General features: G+C 30.3%; 4 protein-coding genes across 6 annotated transcripts; all 4 read left to right on the forward strand.

Moving 5' to 3' along the window:
• Positions 1–834: 834 nt before the first annotated feature.
• On the forward strand, positions 835–1,532 carry LOC130497018 (plant UBX domain-containing protein 12-like). Its single transcript, XM_056989827.1, has one exon. The coding sequence runs from the start codon at positions 950–952 to the stop codon at positions 1,388–1,390; it is 441 nt and encodes a 146-aa protein (XP_056845807.1). The 5' UTR covers positions 835–949; the 3' UTR covers positions 1,391–1,532.
• Positions 1,533–3,688: 2,156 nt separating this feature from the next.
• On the forward strand, positions 3,689–5,056 carry LOC108809296 (dual specificity protein phosphatase 1-like). Of its 3 annotated transcripts, none has more exons than XM_056990074.1 (5): positions 3,689–3,822; positions 3,945–4,243; positions 4,316–4,436; positions 4,514–4,659; positions 4,743–5,056. In XM_056990074.1, coding segments are annotated over exons 1-5 (594 nt in total). In that variant the 5' UTR covers positions 3,689–3,820; the 3' UTR covers positions 4,769–5,056. The 3 variants fall into 3 exon arrangements, with proteins under 3 accessions (XP_056846054.1, XP_056846053.1, XP_018436945.1); XM_056990073.1 differs by having other exon boundaries at positions 4,782–5,056; XM_018581443.2 differs by having other exon boundaries at positions 4,815–5,056.
• A 477-nt stretch (positions 5,057–5,533) lies between these two features.
• LOC130496140 (short-chain dehydrogenase reductase ATA1-like) lies at positions 5,534–6,955 on the forward strand. Its single transcript, XM_056987961.1, has 2 exons — positions 5,534–5,939; positions 6,452–6,955. The coding sequence occupies exons 1-2, from the start codon at positions 5,534–5,536 to the stop codon at positions 6,871–6,873; spliced, it is 828 nt and encodes a 275-aa protein (XP_056843941.1). The 3' UTR covers positions 6,874–6,955.
• A 919-nt stretch (positions 6,956–7,874) lies between these two features.
• On the forward strand, positions 7,875–9,797 carry LOC108806368 (ribosome production factor 2 homolog). Its single transcript, XM_018578461.2, has 6 exons — positions 7,875–8,020; positions 8,089–8,292; positions 8,637–8,882; positions 8,960–9,202; positions 9,298–9,363; positions 9,445–9,797. The coding sequence occupies exons 1-6, from the start codon at positions 7,952–7,954 to the stop codon at positions 9,562–9,564; spliced, it is 948 nt and encodes a 315-aa protein (XP_018433963.1). The 5' UTR covers positions 7,875–7,951; the 3' UTR covers positions 9,565–9,797.
• Positions 9,798–18,294: the final 8,497 nt, after the last annotated feature.

Raw genomic sequence — 18,294 nt, forward strand, 5'->3', positions numbered from 1 at the left:
CGATCGATAGACGTGTTGTCGTATCGGTCGATAGTACCCAAATCCGAGAAATATGGAAAGTTTCATTAAAGACTTTCTTATATATATATATCTAGGGTTTTACCCTATTGTGTAGCACGAATTGTACTCTGAAAATCTAGCATCCATCAATAAAGTACTCTCTTTACCCGTGGACTAAACCCTAAGGGTTAACCACGTTAAATCTCTGTGTCAATCCTTCTTATTCATTAATCTGTTAATCTATATCTTCTCACATCCGTCACAACAAGTTCCTTGTTTGGTGAATGATTTAATTGTATTGATCTTTGTACTTTCCCCTTGGTCAGTGGACAGGGCCATGCTTTCCCTGTATTTAGGACTTTGTTTTTGGATGTTTGGAATCTGCAGACTCTTTATTCCACCATTGAATCTTATCTTATAATCTTTCTAGTCTGATTGAACCAAAGAGAAAAACGGAAACCTCAAAACGTAAAAGATGTCGTAGAGCTCAACCAAGAAAGACTCAAGACACAAGTTAAGATTTGTTGGACAACGAAAGCTCAATTTACAAGCAATATAGATTTCGTTAAATTTCCCATAATCTATATAGTATGATGGTATACAAAAAAAAAGTACTTACACAACAAAAGGGAAAATCAAAAACAAAAAAAAATGTCGAATATCCTTTTTGAGCAAAAAGGGTGCATATCTATAAATTCAATTTCTGGACTTTTTTTTTTTTTGATCAACACAATTTCTGGACTAAAAACAGTAAATTTATTTACAATTAAAAAAAAGGAAACGGCGTTACTCTCTCTCTCTCTCTCTCTCTCTCTCCACGCCTCTCTATATATATAAGCTTCAATCGCGAAAATCACTGAAACGCTCCTTCTTCTGCGCCTGAGCGCCTGAGCACCTGAGCCAAAAAAATAAAAAATTAGGGTTTTTTCTTTGCGATTGGTTCCGATCGATGGCGAAAAGACTATTCGCGGTGCTCGAGTGCCAATCATTACTAGAGAATCTATCTCCCTTCGTTGATACCAAACGCCCACGAAACTCCCCCGACGCCGACGCCGAGAGTCCACCAACATGTCTATCTCCCAACTCGGTGATCGGATTCCCGGAGCTGTCCGAAGAGCCGAGGAGCGGTTCGGATCGGACCGTTGTTTGCAGGCTGTGCGTTCGGTTACCTGACGGGAGGAAAGTGCAGAGGAACTTCCTCAGATCGGAGTCTGTCCAGCTTCTCTGGTCGTTTTGCTATTCGTTGATTGGTGAATCGGAGAGGAGGGAGAGGTGTTTCAAGCTGATCCAAGCGGTTCCTGGGGATTACAGGAGTCTTTATTACGGATCCGAGACGAGTTTTGGAGAGTCTGGGCTTGATAACTCGTTGATCTCTGTGGTTTGGGTGTGAATAATAAGTCCTTTTTTTTTAATTGATCTGTTTGTTAGTTCCTCTTTGGTTTGAACAGTTTTTATATGGTCAGTTTAATTTTATTATCCAAAATCGTCTTCTGCTTTAAGAAGATTTGAGTCTCGTCTCTGTTTCTCTGCTATATCTTGTCGTTCTACTCAAGTCTTTGGCTAAAATTCTATGCTTCCTTGCCATCTCTTGCCGTTGCTCCTCTCCATCACAAAGATCATGATTGATTGTTTTGTATCGTTGCTTTTGTGTTGTGCGGGTCAGCCATTGGATTGAAAGATTGTTTTGCACAAGATTGCTCTATGTACATTTGCGGGAGGATTTGGGCGCTATGGCTCCTTTGCTATTGTAGCAGGTTTTAAGATGACTATTTGCGCACTAGTTGCGGTACCAATGACAGGCATTTTTTTTTTTCTGAACACATACCAATGACAGGCATTAGATTTGTCATTCCATTGCTTATAGGCAATGTAATTGAGATATGGACGACTTATTTTTCTTTCTTTTTCTTGAAATGATTGCTTCTGTCTTCTTGTCTTCTGCTTTTATGTTTTTTGGCATATTTTCTATAGCAGCTGATAATATTCTTTTGTAAAAACATTTTTTTACTTTTGTGGGGAATATCATTTATAAAATCTTATTTTCACAAAAAAATGACCAGATAGATTAATAAATAAGTCTTATATTTTGAAAAGCTCTATGAGTTATTCAAAAGTTTCAATAAAATCAACACTTTCCAAAATTGTTATCAGCGATTAGATATCCCCTAGTCTATATTTGAGAAGTGATTTTCCACATGTCTTTCCTACAATCGTTTTCACAAAAAAAATTGTGACGTGACTATTAAGATTGATGACATGTCATATGGTTAAATATGACATGGACAATTACATTTAATGCTGATATATATTTTTGGAAATCTTTTTAAAATATGGCAATAACTCATATATTACATTTAATATTGATTTATATTTTTGGTAAACTTTGTAGAATATGGTAATAACTCATAAATCATCACTAAAATAAATATATTCAAATATAACATTTTGAATTTCGAAATATTATATAATTTTACTTTTATAATTATAAAATTTTTATCATCTAAAATTTTCTAAATTTTCTGAATTTTTTAAAAAATATAAATCGTAATATCATTAGTTTCTTTTAGATATCTACAAATTATATAAATATTATTTAGTTTTAATTTTTGATAACTATACAATTTTTATATGAGTTTTAGTAATTTTATACAAGTTGATTTAATACATTTAACCAAATGAAATAGATAATCTTTTTTATTTAAGATTATAACTTTATATATATACATATATATATTCTTAAATATAATTTAAAATAAAAATATTTTCACTTAATTTTATGCTTAATTAATTATATTTATATTAATTATTGTTCAAAATAATAAATATATATAATTAATAAATTACATTTTAAAATATAAAATTGAACTTTTAAAAAATTTATCACTACACATGGTGCAGGAAAACACCTAGATTAATAGTTGTGACATGACTACTAAAATTGATGACATGTCTTATAGATTAATATGACATGGATAATTATATTTAATGTTAATTTATATTTTTGGTAAATTTTTTAAAATATGGTAATAACTCATATATTATATTTATTGTCGATTTATATTTTTGGACTTTTTAAAAATATGGTAATAACTCATAAATCATCGTTAAAATAAATATATTCAATTATGGCTTTTCAAATTTCGAAATATAATTTAAGTTAAAAATATTTCAAAAATATATACATATGTTTAGAAAATATAGAAATTAAATCATAAAATCAAATTAAATCGTAAAATCATTAGTTTCTTATATATATCTACAGAATTTATAAATAGTGTTTGATTTTAATTTTTGACAATTATGAAATTTTACATATTTATTTAATATATTTAATTAAAATAAATAGATAGAAAAATCTACATAAGATTATTATTTTAAATATATACATGCACATTCTTAAATATAATTCAAAATAAACAAAAAAAATTTATCTTAATTTTAATGTTCAGTTAAATCAAATTTATATTAAAATATTGATAAAAAAGAAAATTTATAATATTAATAAAAATTAAATATAATTTATATTTATCTATTAAAAATATTTTAAAATTCTTTTACTGCACATGGTGCAGGAAAACACCTAGTAGATAATAATTATAAAAATAAAGTTTATAAATTATTATACACAATTTTTATTTTTTTTCTTTGGGGAACAGATATTTTACACTTAAGCCCCCCTTTGGACGCATCTTCCATCCCTCTCCTCCTCAAAAAAGCTGGAGAATTGCGAACTTCCCCTTTAGTATATCTCTCAGTCCCCATTTTCTCAGATTTGATTTCTTCTTCTCTTAATTGGATAATCCACCTGCTCCTTTCTACAATGTAAGTAACGTTTTCTAAATCCGCTATCGAATCCATCTTTTGTGTCAACACGATTTCCATAGTTGCAATCGTTTATCTCATGCTAAACGATGATTCAATTCCATTTCCATTTCTATTACCAGGAGTTGTAGAGACAAAGGGTCATCATCATCCTCATCTTCTTCTTCTTCACCAGCAACCACGGTTAACGAAGCCTATGTGAAGAATCGGATACAAGAGCTTGTTCGTCTTATTAAAGTTGCTCGTCTCTATAGACAAGACAATCTCCCTTCCCTTATCCAACAGGGTCTCTATCTCGGATCCTTCGCAGCAGCTTCCAACAAGAACGTACTGAAGTCTTGCAACGTTACTCACATCTTAACCGTAGCTACCTCCTTGACACCTGCTCACCCTCACGATTTCCTCTACAAGGTTGTTCCAGGTATAGTAGTGTAATAAAGGTTTCAAACTGTTATACACAATATGTCTTTTTTACCCTTTGTATATGTTATAGTTGTGGATAAGGAAGACACAAATTTGGAAGTATACTTCGATGAGTGTATCCATTTCATTGATGAGGCCAAGAGGCTTGGCGGTAGCGTTCTTGTCCATTGCTTCGTTGGCAAATCACGCAGGTTTTTTCTGGATATTTGGAACACACCTTGTTTAGTTTAGTGGCACTCTGTTCGCTGAATGTTTTGCAACCTCGCAGTGTCACTGTAGTTGTTGCTTACCTCATGAAGAGACACGGAATGACTTTTACCCAAGCATTGCAACATGTTAAGAGCATTAGACCCGTGGCTAATCCTAACGCCGGTTTCATCAGGCAATTACAGGACCTCGAAAAGTCTTTACAAGGTATGCCTTTCTCTTCTATTTCTCAATTCCCATGTGTGGGGGTCTCTTCTGCGCTTGAGATGTCTTTGGTGACTCTAAATTAGATTGTAAAAAAAGATTTAATGACTAGACCTCTAAATTAGAGGTTCTTTACTTTGTCTTTATGGGGGCAATAGTAATGGAATAGTTGATTGGCCAGAACCCGTAGGACGCAAAGCAAAGTGTTGTGGAGGAAGCGAGAATCGCTTGTTGCCCACTGTCAACTGTGAAGACCCCACCAAGATCATACCTTAAAGAGGAAACTTGTAAATCTCAAACGAAGCTTCATATGATTCTTTTGTTCTTTCTCCTTTAACAACTTGATAAAAAATGTAAACGATTCTGTAAAGTTTTACTGTTTCATGAAAGTCATAGCCTATACAGTGAACTAAAAGCAAAAGATAACCCAACTAAAAGCAAAAGATAACCCAACCATATACATCTTCATATAATCATATATATATATAAGTGCTGCTGTGTAGTTATACTTTGTCAAAGAAAAGAGATCGTATATATAGAAAACTAGAGAGAGACCTGACATACAATCTTAATCTTACAAAATTTTATTTTACAATTCGAGTAGGATATACAAAAGTTCGAGAATTATATTATGTTATAACGTTGTGGTATATAATCAAAATCAACCAAAGTCCATATGAAATTTCTCACTCTTTGTTTTTGTTTTAATATTCTTCAAACTTGCCTTAACGCAAAGAAGATGGGTGAACTAACAAGTGGAGGAAACAAAAGTAGTTGAATGGAAAGTTAAAGAGCATGTCTAAAACAAGAAACATAAAATAAAATGGTATAAGAACAAAGTCGAATACCAAAACTACCAAAAACATAACTGGAACTAATGGCAAACTTAAACAAAACATTAAACAAAACATTAAACAACAAGGTAGCCATAATAACCGGAGGAGCAAGAGGGATCGGAGCTGCCACGGCAAGGCTGTTTACAGAGAATGGTGCATATGTCATAGTCGCGGATATACTCGATGAAGAAGGCGTCCATATGGCAGAATCTATTGGTGGCTGCTACGTTCATTGCGATGTGTCCAAGGAGGCTGATGTGGAGGCGGCAGTGGAGCTAGCCATGAGACGTAAAGGGAGGCTGGACGTGATGTTCAACAATGCTGGAATGGCTGTGAACGAAGGTAGCATCATGGAGATGGACATTAAGATGGTTAACAAACTTGTCTCCGTCAATGTGAACGGTGTCTTGCTTGGCATCAAACATGCCGCGAAGGCCATGATCAAAGGTGAGTGTTTTAGTTTGATCTCCAATAAGATATGGCAATTTAGCAAGTCTTAAGAGCTAAGTAGAACTGAATATCATTAATCATTTTTGGTTTTGATTTAGATGTGTCTTCTTAAAAAATATTTGACCAGTTTTAAAAGAATACTTAAAAATTGATTTGGTTACATATGTTAATGAAATGGCTTTTTAGTTGTTAGTCCAAAAAATTCAGTATCAAGCGTGTTTGGGACAGAAAATAATAAAAATGAACAACCTATAGAGAAGTCAATTATGATGATACATGAGTAACGCTAAAACAAAGAGAAAACAAGTTTTATCCGTATCATCACATAGGATTACACTGTTAGTAAACAAGTTTTACATTGCTATTTTTGTTTTATTATTACCGTTTTTTAGTTTTCTACTATTGTGTTTTGCTCGGTATCATTAGGATCAGTTAAACAATATTGTGCAGCCTAATTTTTTTAGCATCAGACAGCTAAATTTAGTTTTGATGCATATAAAACGCAAAAGGAGGAGGAGGGTCGATAATATGCACATCAAGTTCATCAGGGGTAATGGGAGGACTTGGAGGTCACGCATATACGCTTTCAAAGGGAGCCATTAACGGGCTCATGAAGACAACGGCATGCGAACTTGGCTCTCACGGTATCCGTGTGAACAGCATCTCTCCGCATGGAGTTCCCACTGACATCTTGGTCAACGCTTATCGTACCTATCTTCACAATGACAAAATCGATGCTGCTGAAGTGACAAAGACTGTGGCTGAGAAAGGAAGTTTACTGACCGGAAGGGCTGGTACTGTGGAGGATGTGGCTCAAGCAGCTTTGTTTCTTGCAAGTGAAGAATCGTCAAGATTCATTACCGGACATAACCTGGTTATTGATGGTGGGTACACATCTGCCACTACTACGATGAGATATATCTACGACTAATCTCAAAGTTGTTTTCTTTTCAGTATATCTGAAATGTTTTCTTGTCATAAAATAAATGTTTTCTAAAGATTTTACTTGATAATACCTTTGTCTCAAATTTGCATTCTTGACAAGCCAAGTAACAATCTACTTTGTTGTTGTCTTTTTTGATCTTTTTAAATGAACGGTCATTCTATTAATTAAACATGAGGTGGTATGGAAAAGACCTCGCAGTTTTAGCTAAAGACCTGCACCCTCTCAAGATCTTTTCCTTTCTCCTTCACTCTTTCTTCCAGTGATGATGTTTCTTGTGTAACTTGTTCTCTCTCTTACCATAAAACTTCATTTAGCTTTATATTACTAATTTTAACTGCCTAATTATAATTTCATACTAAATTTAAATAAAAAAATATTATTATCTTGTTAAATATTTAGTTATATTTAAAAAATATTTTGAATATTAAATAATACATAACTAATACAATTCAGTTAAAAATTTATTAATAATATAAAAATTTGATAGCAAAAAATATAAGGCCACATATGCTAGTATGTTTTAAGCCATCAAATTATCAACTTTTTCAACAGATAAATGAGAAAAACATACTTAATCAATGGAAGCTTACTAGAAAAAATTAAGCAAAAGCTCAACATATGTGGAATGACGTTTTATTTTTTAGATTGGTGAAAATTTTGTGAATTCCGTCATTCCTCAAAATTATCAATCAGTGTATGTCTGTGCCTAGGCTTTTTTTTTTTTTGAGCAAGTCTATGCCTAGACTTTCATGAATGTTTTTTTTTTGTTAAACAATGTGTTAAAAGAATCTGTAAGCAATGTCCAAATATTCATTGCCTAAGAGTTTCATGGGCCGTCAATTCCTTATTTGAAGTTTTGAACCTATCGTGGACCTACTGAAACCTTTGGGTCTCATCATATAAAACAAAGTATTAGGACCAAATCGAAATAAACATAATAACATAAGGGTCTATATTACAAATTCTATATAAGTTGCTAGAACTTAAAACCCTAGAAGCGCTCATCGAAAAACCTCTTCTTCGTCTTCCTTCCTCGGAGCCCGTCGCTTTGTTGGAAGTCGCCATGATGGAAATACGAACTCCGAAGACCCACAAAGCCAAGCGTGTGCTCGAAAAGCGAGCTCCTAAGCTCGTAAGTCTTCTTCAATTCGATGCTGATTCTTGTATTGGTCGTATGTATCTGATATTGGTTCTGTGTAGGTTGAGAATGGGAAGAAGACATTGATACTTCACGGAACTAAGACAAGCGCTACGCTTAGCGCTGTGTTGATGGAACTGTACCGTTTAAAGAAGGGAGGTGCCATCAAGTACTCGAGGAGGAATGAGAACATTAGACCCTTTGAGAGTGGTGGCGAAACCTCTTTGGAGTTCTTCTCTCTCAAAACTGATTGTAGCATTTTCGCCGTAAGCTCTTGTCTTTATATACAGTATTATCTCTTTAGATTAATAATCTATAAATTAATATCAATATAAATTAATATAATTTTATAGTCCCAAATTGAGTTTTTGGTTCAATTAGTATTTCGATAAATTAATATTTTCTATAAATTAATAAAAAATTATAGTTTTGGTGTAATCGCTAACATTATTAATTTATAGAGGTTTCTTATAGGGTAGATTGGTGGTAGAAGATATAAGCTTAGTTTATAATTGGCTAACATTATCTCTGTGCCAAAAGAATCAGAAAAATTACATTTGATTTGGTGAGTCCTAACATTGGTGTGTTGGTGGATGTTGTTATGTTGCAGTATGGCTCTCACACAAAGAAACGACCTGACAATCTTGTGCTCGGAAGAATGTATGATCACCATGTCTACGATCTGATAGAAGTTGGGATTGAGAACTTTAAATCTTTGCTATCGTTTTCCTACGACAAGAAAATAGCACCTCATGAAGGATCAAAGCCTTTCATTTGCTTTACTGGAGAAGGTTTTGAGAATGTGCCTGAGCTCAAGCAGCTTAAAGAAGTCCTCACTGATCTGTTCCGAGGCGAGGTGAACTATGATTTCGCCTTTTTAAGGTTTTGACTTATAACAGAAGTTGAAACAAGTTGAATTGTTTTTGTCTGCAGGTTGTGGATAATCTAAACCTTACTGGATTAGACCGTGCTTACATATGCTCAGCGATATCTCCAACTAAGGTTTTCCTTACTCACTGCGCTATTAAGCTTAAAAAGTCAGGGACCATCGTGCCTAGGATAGAGCTTGTTGAAGTTGGTCCATCCATGGACTTGGTTATCCGTCGTAATCGTCTCCCCAACGAAGGCCTAAGGAAAGAAGCTATGAAATCATCTAAAGATAAGCCCAAGAAGAAGGTACAATTAACATTGCCTTAGCTTTTGCTGTCACGTTTCCTTAAATTTTGATAGAATCGAACAACCAATGAAAACAATCTTTGTTTCTTATATAGGTGAAGAATGTTGATCAAAATGATGTGCTAGGGAAGAGAGGGAGGATTTATATTCCTGAGCAGGAGGTAAAGAAAGAAAGCACATGAAAACACATAATGTGTATTGCAGATACACAAACTGATTTGTTTCAATCTATTTGTGTGCAGGTTGGAAAAAATCCGTTGCCGGATAAATCGAAGGGAGTGAAGAGAGAGCGAAGAGAGGGTAAGCTGAAGAAGAATAAGGAAGAAGGGTCTGCTTCCAAAAAGCTAAAAGGGTCTGAGTAACTCACAAAACCACTTGTGGCTGCATCAAACGACGTCTAGAAGATGAGATGATATTGCAGTGTAACATGTCTTTTTTCTTAAAAGGGCCCATCCCAATGGACTCTTTCTACTTATGAATGTTTTCTATACGCTAATATTTATCGAGATGGTTTTGTTCTGTTAATTTTCTGCAACAAAAAGAATCTTAAAGAAAGAGTATTAAGAGATAAAGAAACACATTTTTTTTTGTGTCAGCTCTCCGATGCCTACAACCTATGAAAGCATCATATTGATATTTAACTGCCGTTTAAAATTTGAATCTCGTTTTAAAGAAATTGCAACAATGAAAGTTGTAAAAATATTGAAGTAAAAACAAATGGCAGATAAGAATACCTTCCTCACTGTTAGAACATCTCTATCTCCACTATTCCATTTTCCAATTTATTTACTCTAAAAATGGAGTAAAATATGGAGTGGAGACGGAAATATCCTTAGGGTGATTATTCTTATGTTCTTGTGATTAATTACTCCACATTTAGGCAAAAAGAATTGGTTTTTAAGTTATAATAGAGTAGGAGAATAGCCCAAAATGTTAAATCGATGCTTTGTTGGTATATTTTTCTCTACCTACTAACTTTTAAATGAAACTGACTGACCACCGTTACCTGTCTCCCTTCCACATTAGGCTTAAACCTTATCTGTAATTTAAACCTACCCCTATGGACTCTTTTTTAGTTTTATATGTTTTATACAACTGAAACCAAACGAAAAAAGTACAGCAAAAGTATATAGAGCAATACAATTATGCTGGATAAGAGCATATCAATCCATGAAATAACTTTATAAGATTCTAAAAAATATTAGTACTCTAATTTAGTTTTACTTTTATCTTTCAAATAAAATTGAACCAATGGAAGAGTTACAAATGTTTTATGGCTTTTTTAAGGAGACAATTAGCTGAATATATGCACATAATGGAAGTCTAAATTGACGAATTACACATCGATTGACGTTAATGGTTGTGTTATGCCTATTGTGGTTTGAGGGGACGATTATACCCCTACGCCATGATGAGAAACCAATTAGATACTTTGTTGTTGCATGGAGTGTAAAAGTCTTTCTTACACTCTCTTTTTCTGTAATTTTTGTCTCATCTGACTACCTCTCTCCGGTATAAATTTTCTTCTTTTTAATGTTAACTTATCTTTTTTTTACCTCTATTCATTGTCTTTTCGTGTGATACATTTTTTTTTTCATTTTTTCTCTCTTTTTCTCATTATTTTTTGTTTCTTTCATTTTATCCCCATTCTTTTTTTTCTTCATCTTTTAATGCTTTTTTTCTTCTTCTCTTTTTCCCTTCTTTGAATATGTTCATTGATTCTTCGTTTTTGATAATATACAAAATTTTGAATGCCAATTTTCTAAAGCTAACACTACATACTATAGAAATATTAAGATACTTATTTGATCAGCAACTTAAGTATTATCTGTAGCGCATTAAACAAATCAATAATATAATACCAATATTTATAATTTAGTATTAGTTATTAATCTAATATATTATTTATCATGTAAATAGATATGTTAGCTACTAAAATTTAAACTAATGAGTAAAACAACAAAGTTAGCATGCAATAATCGTTATTATTATATTTTATCAAAAAAAAAAAATCGTTATTATAGGTTGTTAATAGTTGATGTATCATTTAAAAATATAGTAGATGTTAACATAATTACTAGCTGTTACTTATTATGCAACACATATAATAACCATGCATCTAATAATTTGTTTTACACAGTAACATGTTTATTAACTGTTAATTCTCATGTTGTCTTTAACTGGAACATAGATCATATTTTTATGTGGTAAATGGTCAATAGGCTAACGTTAAAATTTACTTATCATGTGGTAAATGGTTATCGGCTATGCCTCGAATAATTTTAATAGTGATGATTTAAATATTAAATTTAAAATTAGTTGATAATATAAATATTATTTAGCAAAAAAAAACAATAGTTGCTATCAAACTTAAATCATTGAGTTGGCTTATTTTTCTAATATCACTGTTCTTTAGGAAAAATAAAAGGGTTATATAGATTGGTTTAACTCGCTGGATAAAGTTATGCTTAGCTGGTTTCTTTCTTCATTTGAGTGATATTTTACGGACACTATACAAAGGTTAGATTATAGGCTATAGGCATAAAATTGGAATCAAAATTATTTTCTACTTATGAGAGGTAGTTCTTTAATTATGGTCACATCCAAGCCAAGGCTATGTGAGCCAATTATCTCTTTCTTAAGTTCTTCAAATGATCTCTCAATTTTCTCTTCTTTTTCTATTGGTTTTGATTTTATAATTTGGAAAACTCTTTTGAGAAATTCTCTATGAAAATCCTTTACAATAAGGTTCATCCAATAATTTTGTGCACATAAACAAATGGAATATGTTAGTTATTTTACTTATTATTGGAGTAACAAATTAATCCCTAACGACAATTAAGGAGTTAAGATGTTCTTCATTAATTAATATACATATTTTTATAGAAGAAATTAATAATATACATATTTTATTATTATCATATAATATATGTACTTATACTGTAGTAATGAATTAGTACTCAAATTAATCTCTAACGACAATTAAGGAGTTAAGATGTTCGTCATTAATTAATATACATATTTTTTATAGAAGAAATTAATAATATACATATTTTATTATTATCATATAATATATATACTTATACTGTAGTAATGAATTAATACTGGGAGTTGGGACAAATTTAAGTATCTGTGTTCGGGTACCCATTTAGGTATTGATATTATCCATTCGGGTATCGATTATTCCAAATTTTGAAAAAGATCCCACTCGGGTATTACAAAAAATCGAGTTGGGTTCGAGTCGGATCCTCCTGGATCCGGATGGGTTCAGGTTTTATATAAAATAACTAAACTATTCAATTCTACTCAGATATTTTATATCCAAACTACTCAAACTTATCTAAAATAATTTCAAAATCCGAAAATAGTCAATTTATATAGTTCAAATTGGTTATTTTTGTTCGAAAATAACCATATACATAATGTTATTTGAGTATTTTTATCCAAAACATCTATTTTTATCTATAAATACCTAAAATAGCTAATATATTTGATTTACAATTTTAATTTTATGTATTAAGATATATATATATATATATATGGTTGATATGTTAGGATACTCATTTCATTTTTTTGTGCGAATCAGGTTCGGTTTTGGTTTTTCGGATTTTTAAAAAATTGTTTCATTAACCAAGTGGTGGTAGCCTAGTGGGAATCTCTTGGGCTTAGTGTACCCACATCAGTCATGGATTCGATTCTTCTTGGGAACCAAATTATCATCACTTGGCCAATCTGGACTTTGGCCCAAGTGGTTTATATGGTAGATCGTAACAGATGGTCGGTTCATCCCCTGACATTAGTCGGAAGATATTCCAAACTCGGGTCAAAGAGTGTAGTAGCCAGTCCACTCTGTAGCATTAAGAGTGTTTCTCCTGTGATCGACTGGATCAGCCGATAGGGTTTATCAAAAAAAATTCGTTTCATTCAGATATTTAGGCAAAATTTAACCTGATCAGATATTCTATTTTCTGGATCGGTTCTGGTAAATATTTAGGATAAGGATATTATGTCCAGCCTTAGACAAACCTTCTCAAGTCCCTTTTATATTTATTTATTACGTTATCTGAGACATCATTATTCCCCTCCCTCTATACGCGTCGAACGACAGTCCATTTGTTTTACAAGTTTCGACTCAATGCATGCACGTACCGTTGTACACGATCGGTGGTCATTTGAAAACAGATTGACCTGTATATCTCCTCCATTGACCAAAATTTTAAATATACACCGAATTTTGTCAAATAAATTATATTTTGTCTGTTAATAAAATTTCGAAGTCAACGACAACACGCGCATATGTATTTATAAAACTGTAATGTAGATTTTACAGAAAGTTACAAAATAGTTATTTTATACTATAATCTAACATCTCACAGATTTTTATTATTTAAATAATTAAAATCAACTGGTGTGAAATTAGAAACGGAAGAGTAAAATTATACAGAAATATAGAAGCGACTTTTTCAAAATTAGAAACATATATTTTTGGGAGTGTCTATTTACACACCCATATATTTATTAAAAAGAAAAAAAAAACAAGATACAAATCAAGTTTTTGTCATAAAAATAGCATCAAAAAGAGAAAAATGACTAAAAGAAGTTAAAGGATGGAGTTTAAGGGTAAACTAGATTTTGATCCGCGCTTAGAAAGCGCGGGATTATTTTTGTTGACATATTTATTACCCTATTTATTTGCTAACTAATATGTTTGTACGCATTTGGTTTTCGGTTAGGTTCTAATTTGTATTTTTTTTGTTTTCAGATTCATTCCAGTTTGATTTCCATTTCTTGATTCAAGAAATATAAGAATCGTTCGATTATTTATGAATTTGGATTTGATTTTGGTTTGGTTAACTTAGTTTTCGGTTTGGTTTGAATAACAATGTTAAGAACCCGTTAAAATTTTGAGTTCAATTCGACTATGGTCCGGTTCTTGTTTTTTAGATAATTTAGAGTAATTGAGGTAAAAATAATCGAATTTTTGGAAAAATAACGGATAATTCAGATAAATATAGATATTTTAGCTAAAGAGTAATCGAGTGATTCTATTCTAGCAGAAAATTAAAATAATTTTAAATATTTTGGATAAAAAAATAGTATGAAAATTCATCTTTTGGGTAGAAATATAAGAATTGTTCGGTTATTTTATGAATTTGTATTTGATTTTGGTTTGGTTAATTTGGTTTCCGGTTTGGTTTGGAAAACCATTAAAATTTCGAGTTCAATTCGACTATGGCTCGGTTCTTTTTTTTTTGATAACTTAGAGTAATTAGGGTAAAATGATGTTTTTTGAAATTTCAGAAAAAAATAATGGATAAGTCGGATAAATTTAGATACTTTGGATAAAAAATATTCGGGTGATTCTATTTTAGCATAAAATTAAAAATAATTTCAAATATTTTGGATAGAAATAGTAGGGAAATCCCTTTTTGTGTTGTTCAGTTTGTAGATAGTATTTTAGAATATTTTATCATTTTAAAATTAAATATAATAAATATTTTAAAAATATAAAAACTGTATTTTGAATATTTGGATATCCATTTGGTTTTTAGTTTGGTTTTGATTTGGTTGTAGTTTTTCTGTCCCAAGATATAGGACTTGTTTAGATATTATAAATATTAATCCGGTGTTGATTTTATTTTATTTTTATTTGGAAAATACTATTACGAAGAACATAATAATAAACTAAATTTATTTTAAATGTTTGGTAAATATTATATCATATAATAGATACTTTGGCTAAAAAATATTCAGGTGATTCTATTCTAGCAGAAATTAAAAATAATTTCAAATTTTTTGAATAATAATAGTAGGGAAATCCTTTTTTCTGTGTAGTTCAGTTTATAGATAGTAGTTTTAGAGTATTTTATCATTTTAAATTAAATTTTATCATTTTAAAAATATAAACTTTATTTGTTTATTTAGATATCCATTTGGTTTTTATTTTGGTTTTAATTTAGTTTTAGTTTTTATGTCTCCAAGATATAGGAATCGTTTAGATATTTATAAATTAATCAGGTGTTGATTTTTTTTTTTTAATTTGGAAATACTATTACTAAGAACATAATAATAAATTAAATTTTTTAATTGTTTGGTAAATATTATATCAAATAAGTATACTATTAAGTAATATTATTATACTTATAGAAATCTGGACTCAATTATTCATTTAATTTAGGATTACATATGAGAATAATTGATATATTCTGAGGTGGACAGTAAATACAAAAAAATTAACATATTATAACTTACCATATATTTTCGATTGTAAATAAGGTGGGGTCTGCAATTTATTTTTATATATCAGCTATTTATTTGGTTGTTATAACTAATTTCTATAATTTATTAATTAAAATTAAATGATAGTGGTACTCTTGTAAATAGTTTTAAAAATCAAGGGGATGTCTGAAAAAATGTCTGTGTTTTTAATTGTATTGATATGCATTTATACCATTGAGTTAATTAATTTAAAGCCTAGGGTTTAGAGTTAAATGGTGAAATTTTAGAAATGCGTTCAAATATTTAAAAACAAAAAATAATATATTAAATTTTCCAAAACAAAATGTGCTATTTTGGTCATTTATTTTTTTAGTGCTATTTTGTGACAAAAACTTAAAAAGTGATATTTGAGAGAATTGCCCTTTATTAAATATATTAAAAATAACAAATCTTGAATATTATAAACACAAATTAGATTTAAAACCATATATTTATTAAATATATTAAAAACAAATAATAAATCTTGGAATTTTCATAGTTATAAACACAAATTAGATTTAAAATTCAAAATCACTAAATTCATTCTCAATTAACCCTATATCCTGCCTTTTTCCTGCCTTAAATTCTAATTTGGATCAAAATAGTTGTAAAAATATGAAGCAAATATAATTTTTTGCTGCGATATAACAAGAGAAATAAATTTGACGATACTTTCGAAATAAAGATTTATTCGCAAACAAAATTTAGACTCGACCATGATAACATAACCGCACGCTCAGACCAACAATGATCAAAGACTTGTTGTGCAATCATTAGTTGTTTATTATCATGTGATAACCAACAATTCGCACCACATTTTTTTTTTGCTTTTATGCTGTATCTTTATTTGGAATTCAGGTTCTCCTGTGAGCGTACAATGCCATGATTTTTTTGAGAAACTACTGTAAGAGGAGCAGGGGCGGATGTACGTTATAAGCAATGGGGTCCCCCCAACTACTTTTGAAAACTTGTTCAGTTATACTCCCTCCGTTTCTTAAAGAGTGTCGTTGTAATATTTTACACACAGATTAAACCGAAAGTTGTTGAAATATATGTAAGTTGTAATTAATTATACCTCTTTGACCAATAGTATTTTAGATAAATAAAATTATTTATAAAATCAATGCAGTTTGCAATTAATTTTCAGCTGAAAGTTAGTATAATTTACATTGGAATTGTAAAGTGACACTCTTTGTGTAACAAGAAAATGAGCTCAGACTGACATTTATTATGAAACAGAGGGAATAATTTATAAGTTTACTTTGTAATTAAAGTTGGTAAAAGTGCCCGGTTTGACTTGTTGAGAGTTCCATGCCACACATATTATTTTTGTGTGCATTTAATGTTCTGTTTGGCTATTGACACGTATTTTTTTTTACCTCTTTTCCTATTAACATACTTATCTCATTTTCTATCTATCTTTCTTCACTTTTTTCCATTATATTTTCAACTTAAGATTTTATTTTCCAAAAGTTTAGATTCATTTAACTGATATTAAACAATCTATTTATTTTTAATTAACACTCTAGAATTTACTTCTTCTTTTTTATTTCCTTTTTTTTTGTAACTGAAAATTTAGTTCTTTGTGACATAATATTACATATACTACTTTTTATATATTTTAAATTTTAATTTATTTACAGTGTGTTATTATGATTAATAATATTAGTAAAATGTTTAAAATTATATGTATATGTAATATAATTTTACGAGTTGAATAATTTATAGTTTTATATTCACAGTTTATAATAATTCTAATTATAATCTATTATTTATTTAAATTTTAAATTTGTGCTCCAATCTAATAATTTGTCTGGATCCGCTACTGAAGAGGAGTATGTTATTTTAGTATAATGGATCTTCATTGTTCCAGTTGTCATTAATATTGGCTATTGTAGTACTATTTTTCCGCTATAAGTTTATTTCACAACGAAATTAAAAAAATAGTTCATAAATAACTGATATAAACTATTTACGAAGAGGGGTATAGAAAGCTTAAAGATTTGATTGGTGCAAACTGTGACTTTTATTATTTTAATTTAGAGTATATAATGTATGTTTTTATTGTAATTGTAGATTTTATTGTTGTAAATTTACATAGATACTTTTAAAAACAATAAATATAAATTTCTAAAAATTTAATTTCCAAAGCCAATTTATTTTCTATCTAAAATTTGGATCTGTAGTTTTAAATTATTTTTTAAGACATGATTGACAAATTAAAATTGTTTGTAGAAAAAAGAGCTGTGAAAAGCACTCAGAGTATTTATCAATCACTCAGAGCTGTGTAATGCTGAGATTAAGACTTATTAGATCATACCTCAAGCAAGCTTAAAGCTTGATTTTTTTAAGAAAAAACGATATGTAAAAGCCAATATTCTGGATCTTTGTATAGATAATAAATGATGATGAAAAGTATAGTGTATAGATAATATTTATAATGTGGATAAATTTTGTTTATTTTGCAAAATATGTGGACAAGTTGTTGTATAGATAATATAGATGATGTGAAAAATTATTATGCTCGTAATGATCCTTCCATTAGAAATGTAACTGAATACTTTGGGCACATAAACAAATACTTATATATAAGCTTAGATTGTGTGGTTCCACGTATGAGCGATCATTTGTGCTCTTTTCCATCCCTTTCTTTTATGTGTGTGTGCGCATTCAATTAATTAATATCATTAATATAAAAAATTTCTTTGTCAAAAAGTATAACCAAAGTTCGTACTAATCGTATACTAATACATTTCTTCTCGAATATTTTAGGTACACTAGTAGCCTAATAACAACTATCGGTGGCTGGAAAAAATATGAAGCATAAATAATTT

Source organism: Raphanus sativus, chromosome 6, assembly GCF_000801105.2.
Source record: "Raphanus sativus cultivar WK10039 chromosome 6, ASM80110v3, whole genome shotgun sequence".
Taxonomy (NCBI): Eukaryota; Viridiplantae; Streptophyta; class Magnoliopsida; order Brassicales; family Brassicaceae; genus Raphanus; species Raphanus sativus.

What these genes read in the sequence shown, in the direction of transcription:
- LOC130497018 (XM_056989827.1), top strand. Translation starts at nt 950, where the DNA reads ATGGCGAAAAGACTATTCGCGGTGCTCGAGTGCCAATCATTACTAGAG.
- LOC108809296 (XM_056990073.1), top strand. An exon ending in CCTCTACAAGGTTGTTCCAG is followed by an intron (nt 4,244 to 4,315) that starts GTATAGTAGTGT and finishes TATATGTTATAG; the next exon opens with TTGTGGATAAGGAAGACACA. An exon ending in CCTCGAAAAGTCTTTACAAG is followed by an intron (nt 4,660 to 4,781) that starts GTATGCCTTTCT and finishes CCTCTAAATTAG; the next exon opens with AGGTTCTTTACTTTGTCTTT.
- LOC130496140 (XM_056987961.1), top strand. Translation starts at nt 5,534, where the DNA reads ATGGCAAACTTAAACAAAACATTAAACAAAACATTAAACAACAAGGTA. An exon ending in CGCGAAGGCCATGATCAAAG is followed by an intron (nt 5,940 to 6,451) that starts GTGAGTGTTTTA and finishes AAAACGCAAAAG; the next exon opens with GAGGAGGAGGGTCGATAATA.
- LOC108806368 (XM_018578461.2), top strand. Translation starts at nt 7,952, where the DNA reads ATGATGGAAATACGAACTCCGAAGACCCACAAAGCCAAGCGTGTGCTC. An exon ending in CTGATTGTAGCATTTTCGCC is followed by an intron (nt 8,293 to 8,636) that starts GTAAGCTCTTGT and finishes GTTATGTTGCAG; the next exon opens with TATGGCTCTCACACAAAGAA. An exon ending in TTTATATTCCTGAGCAGGAG is followed by an intron (nt 9,364 to 9,444) that starts GTAAAGAAAGAA and finishes ATTTGTGTGCAG; the next exon opens with GTTGGAAAAAATCCGTTGCC.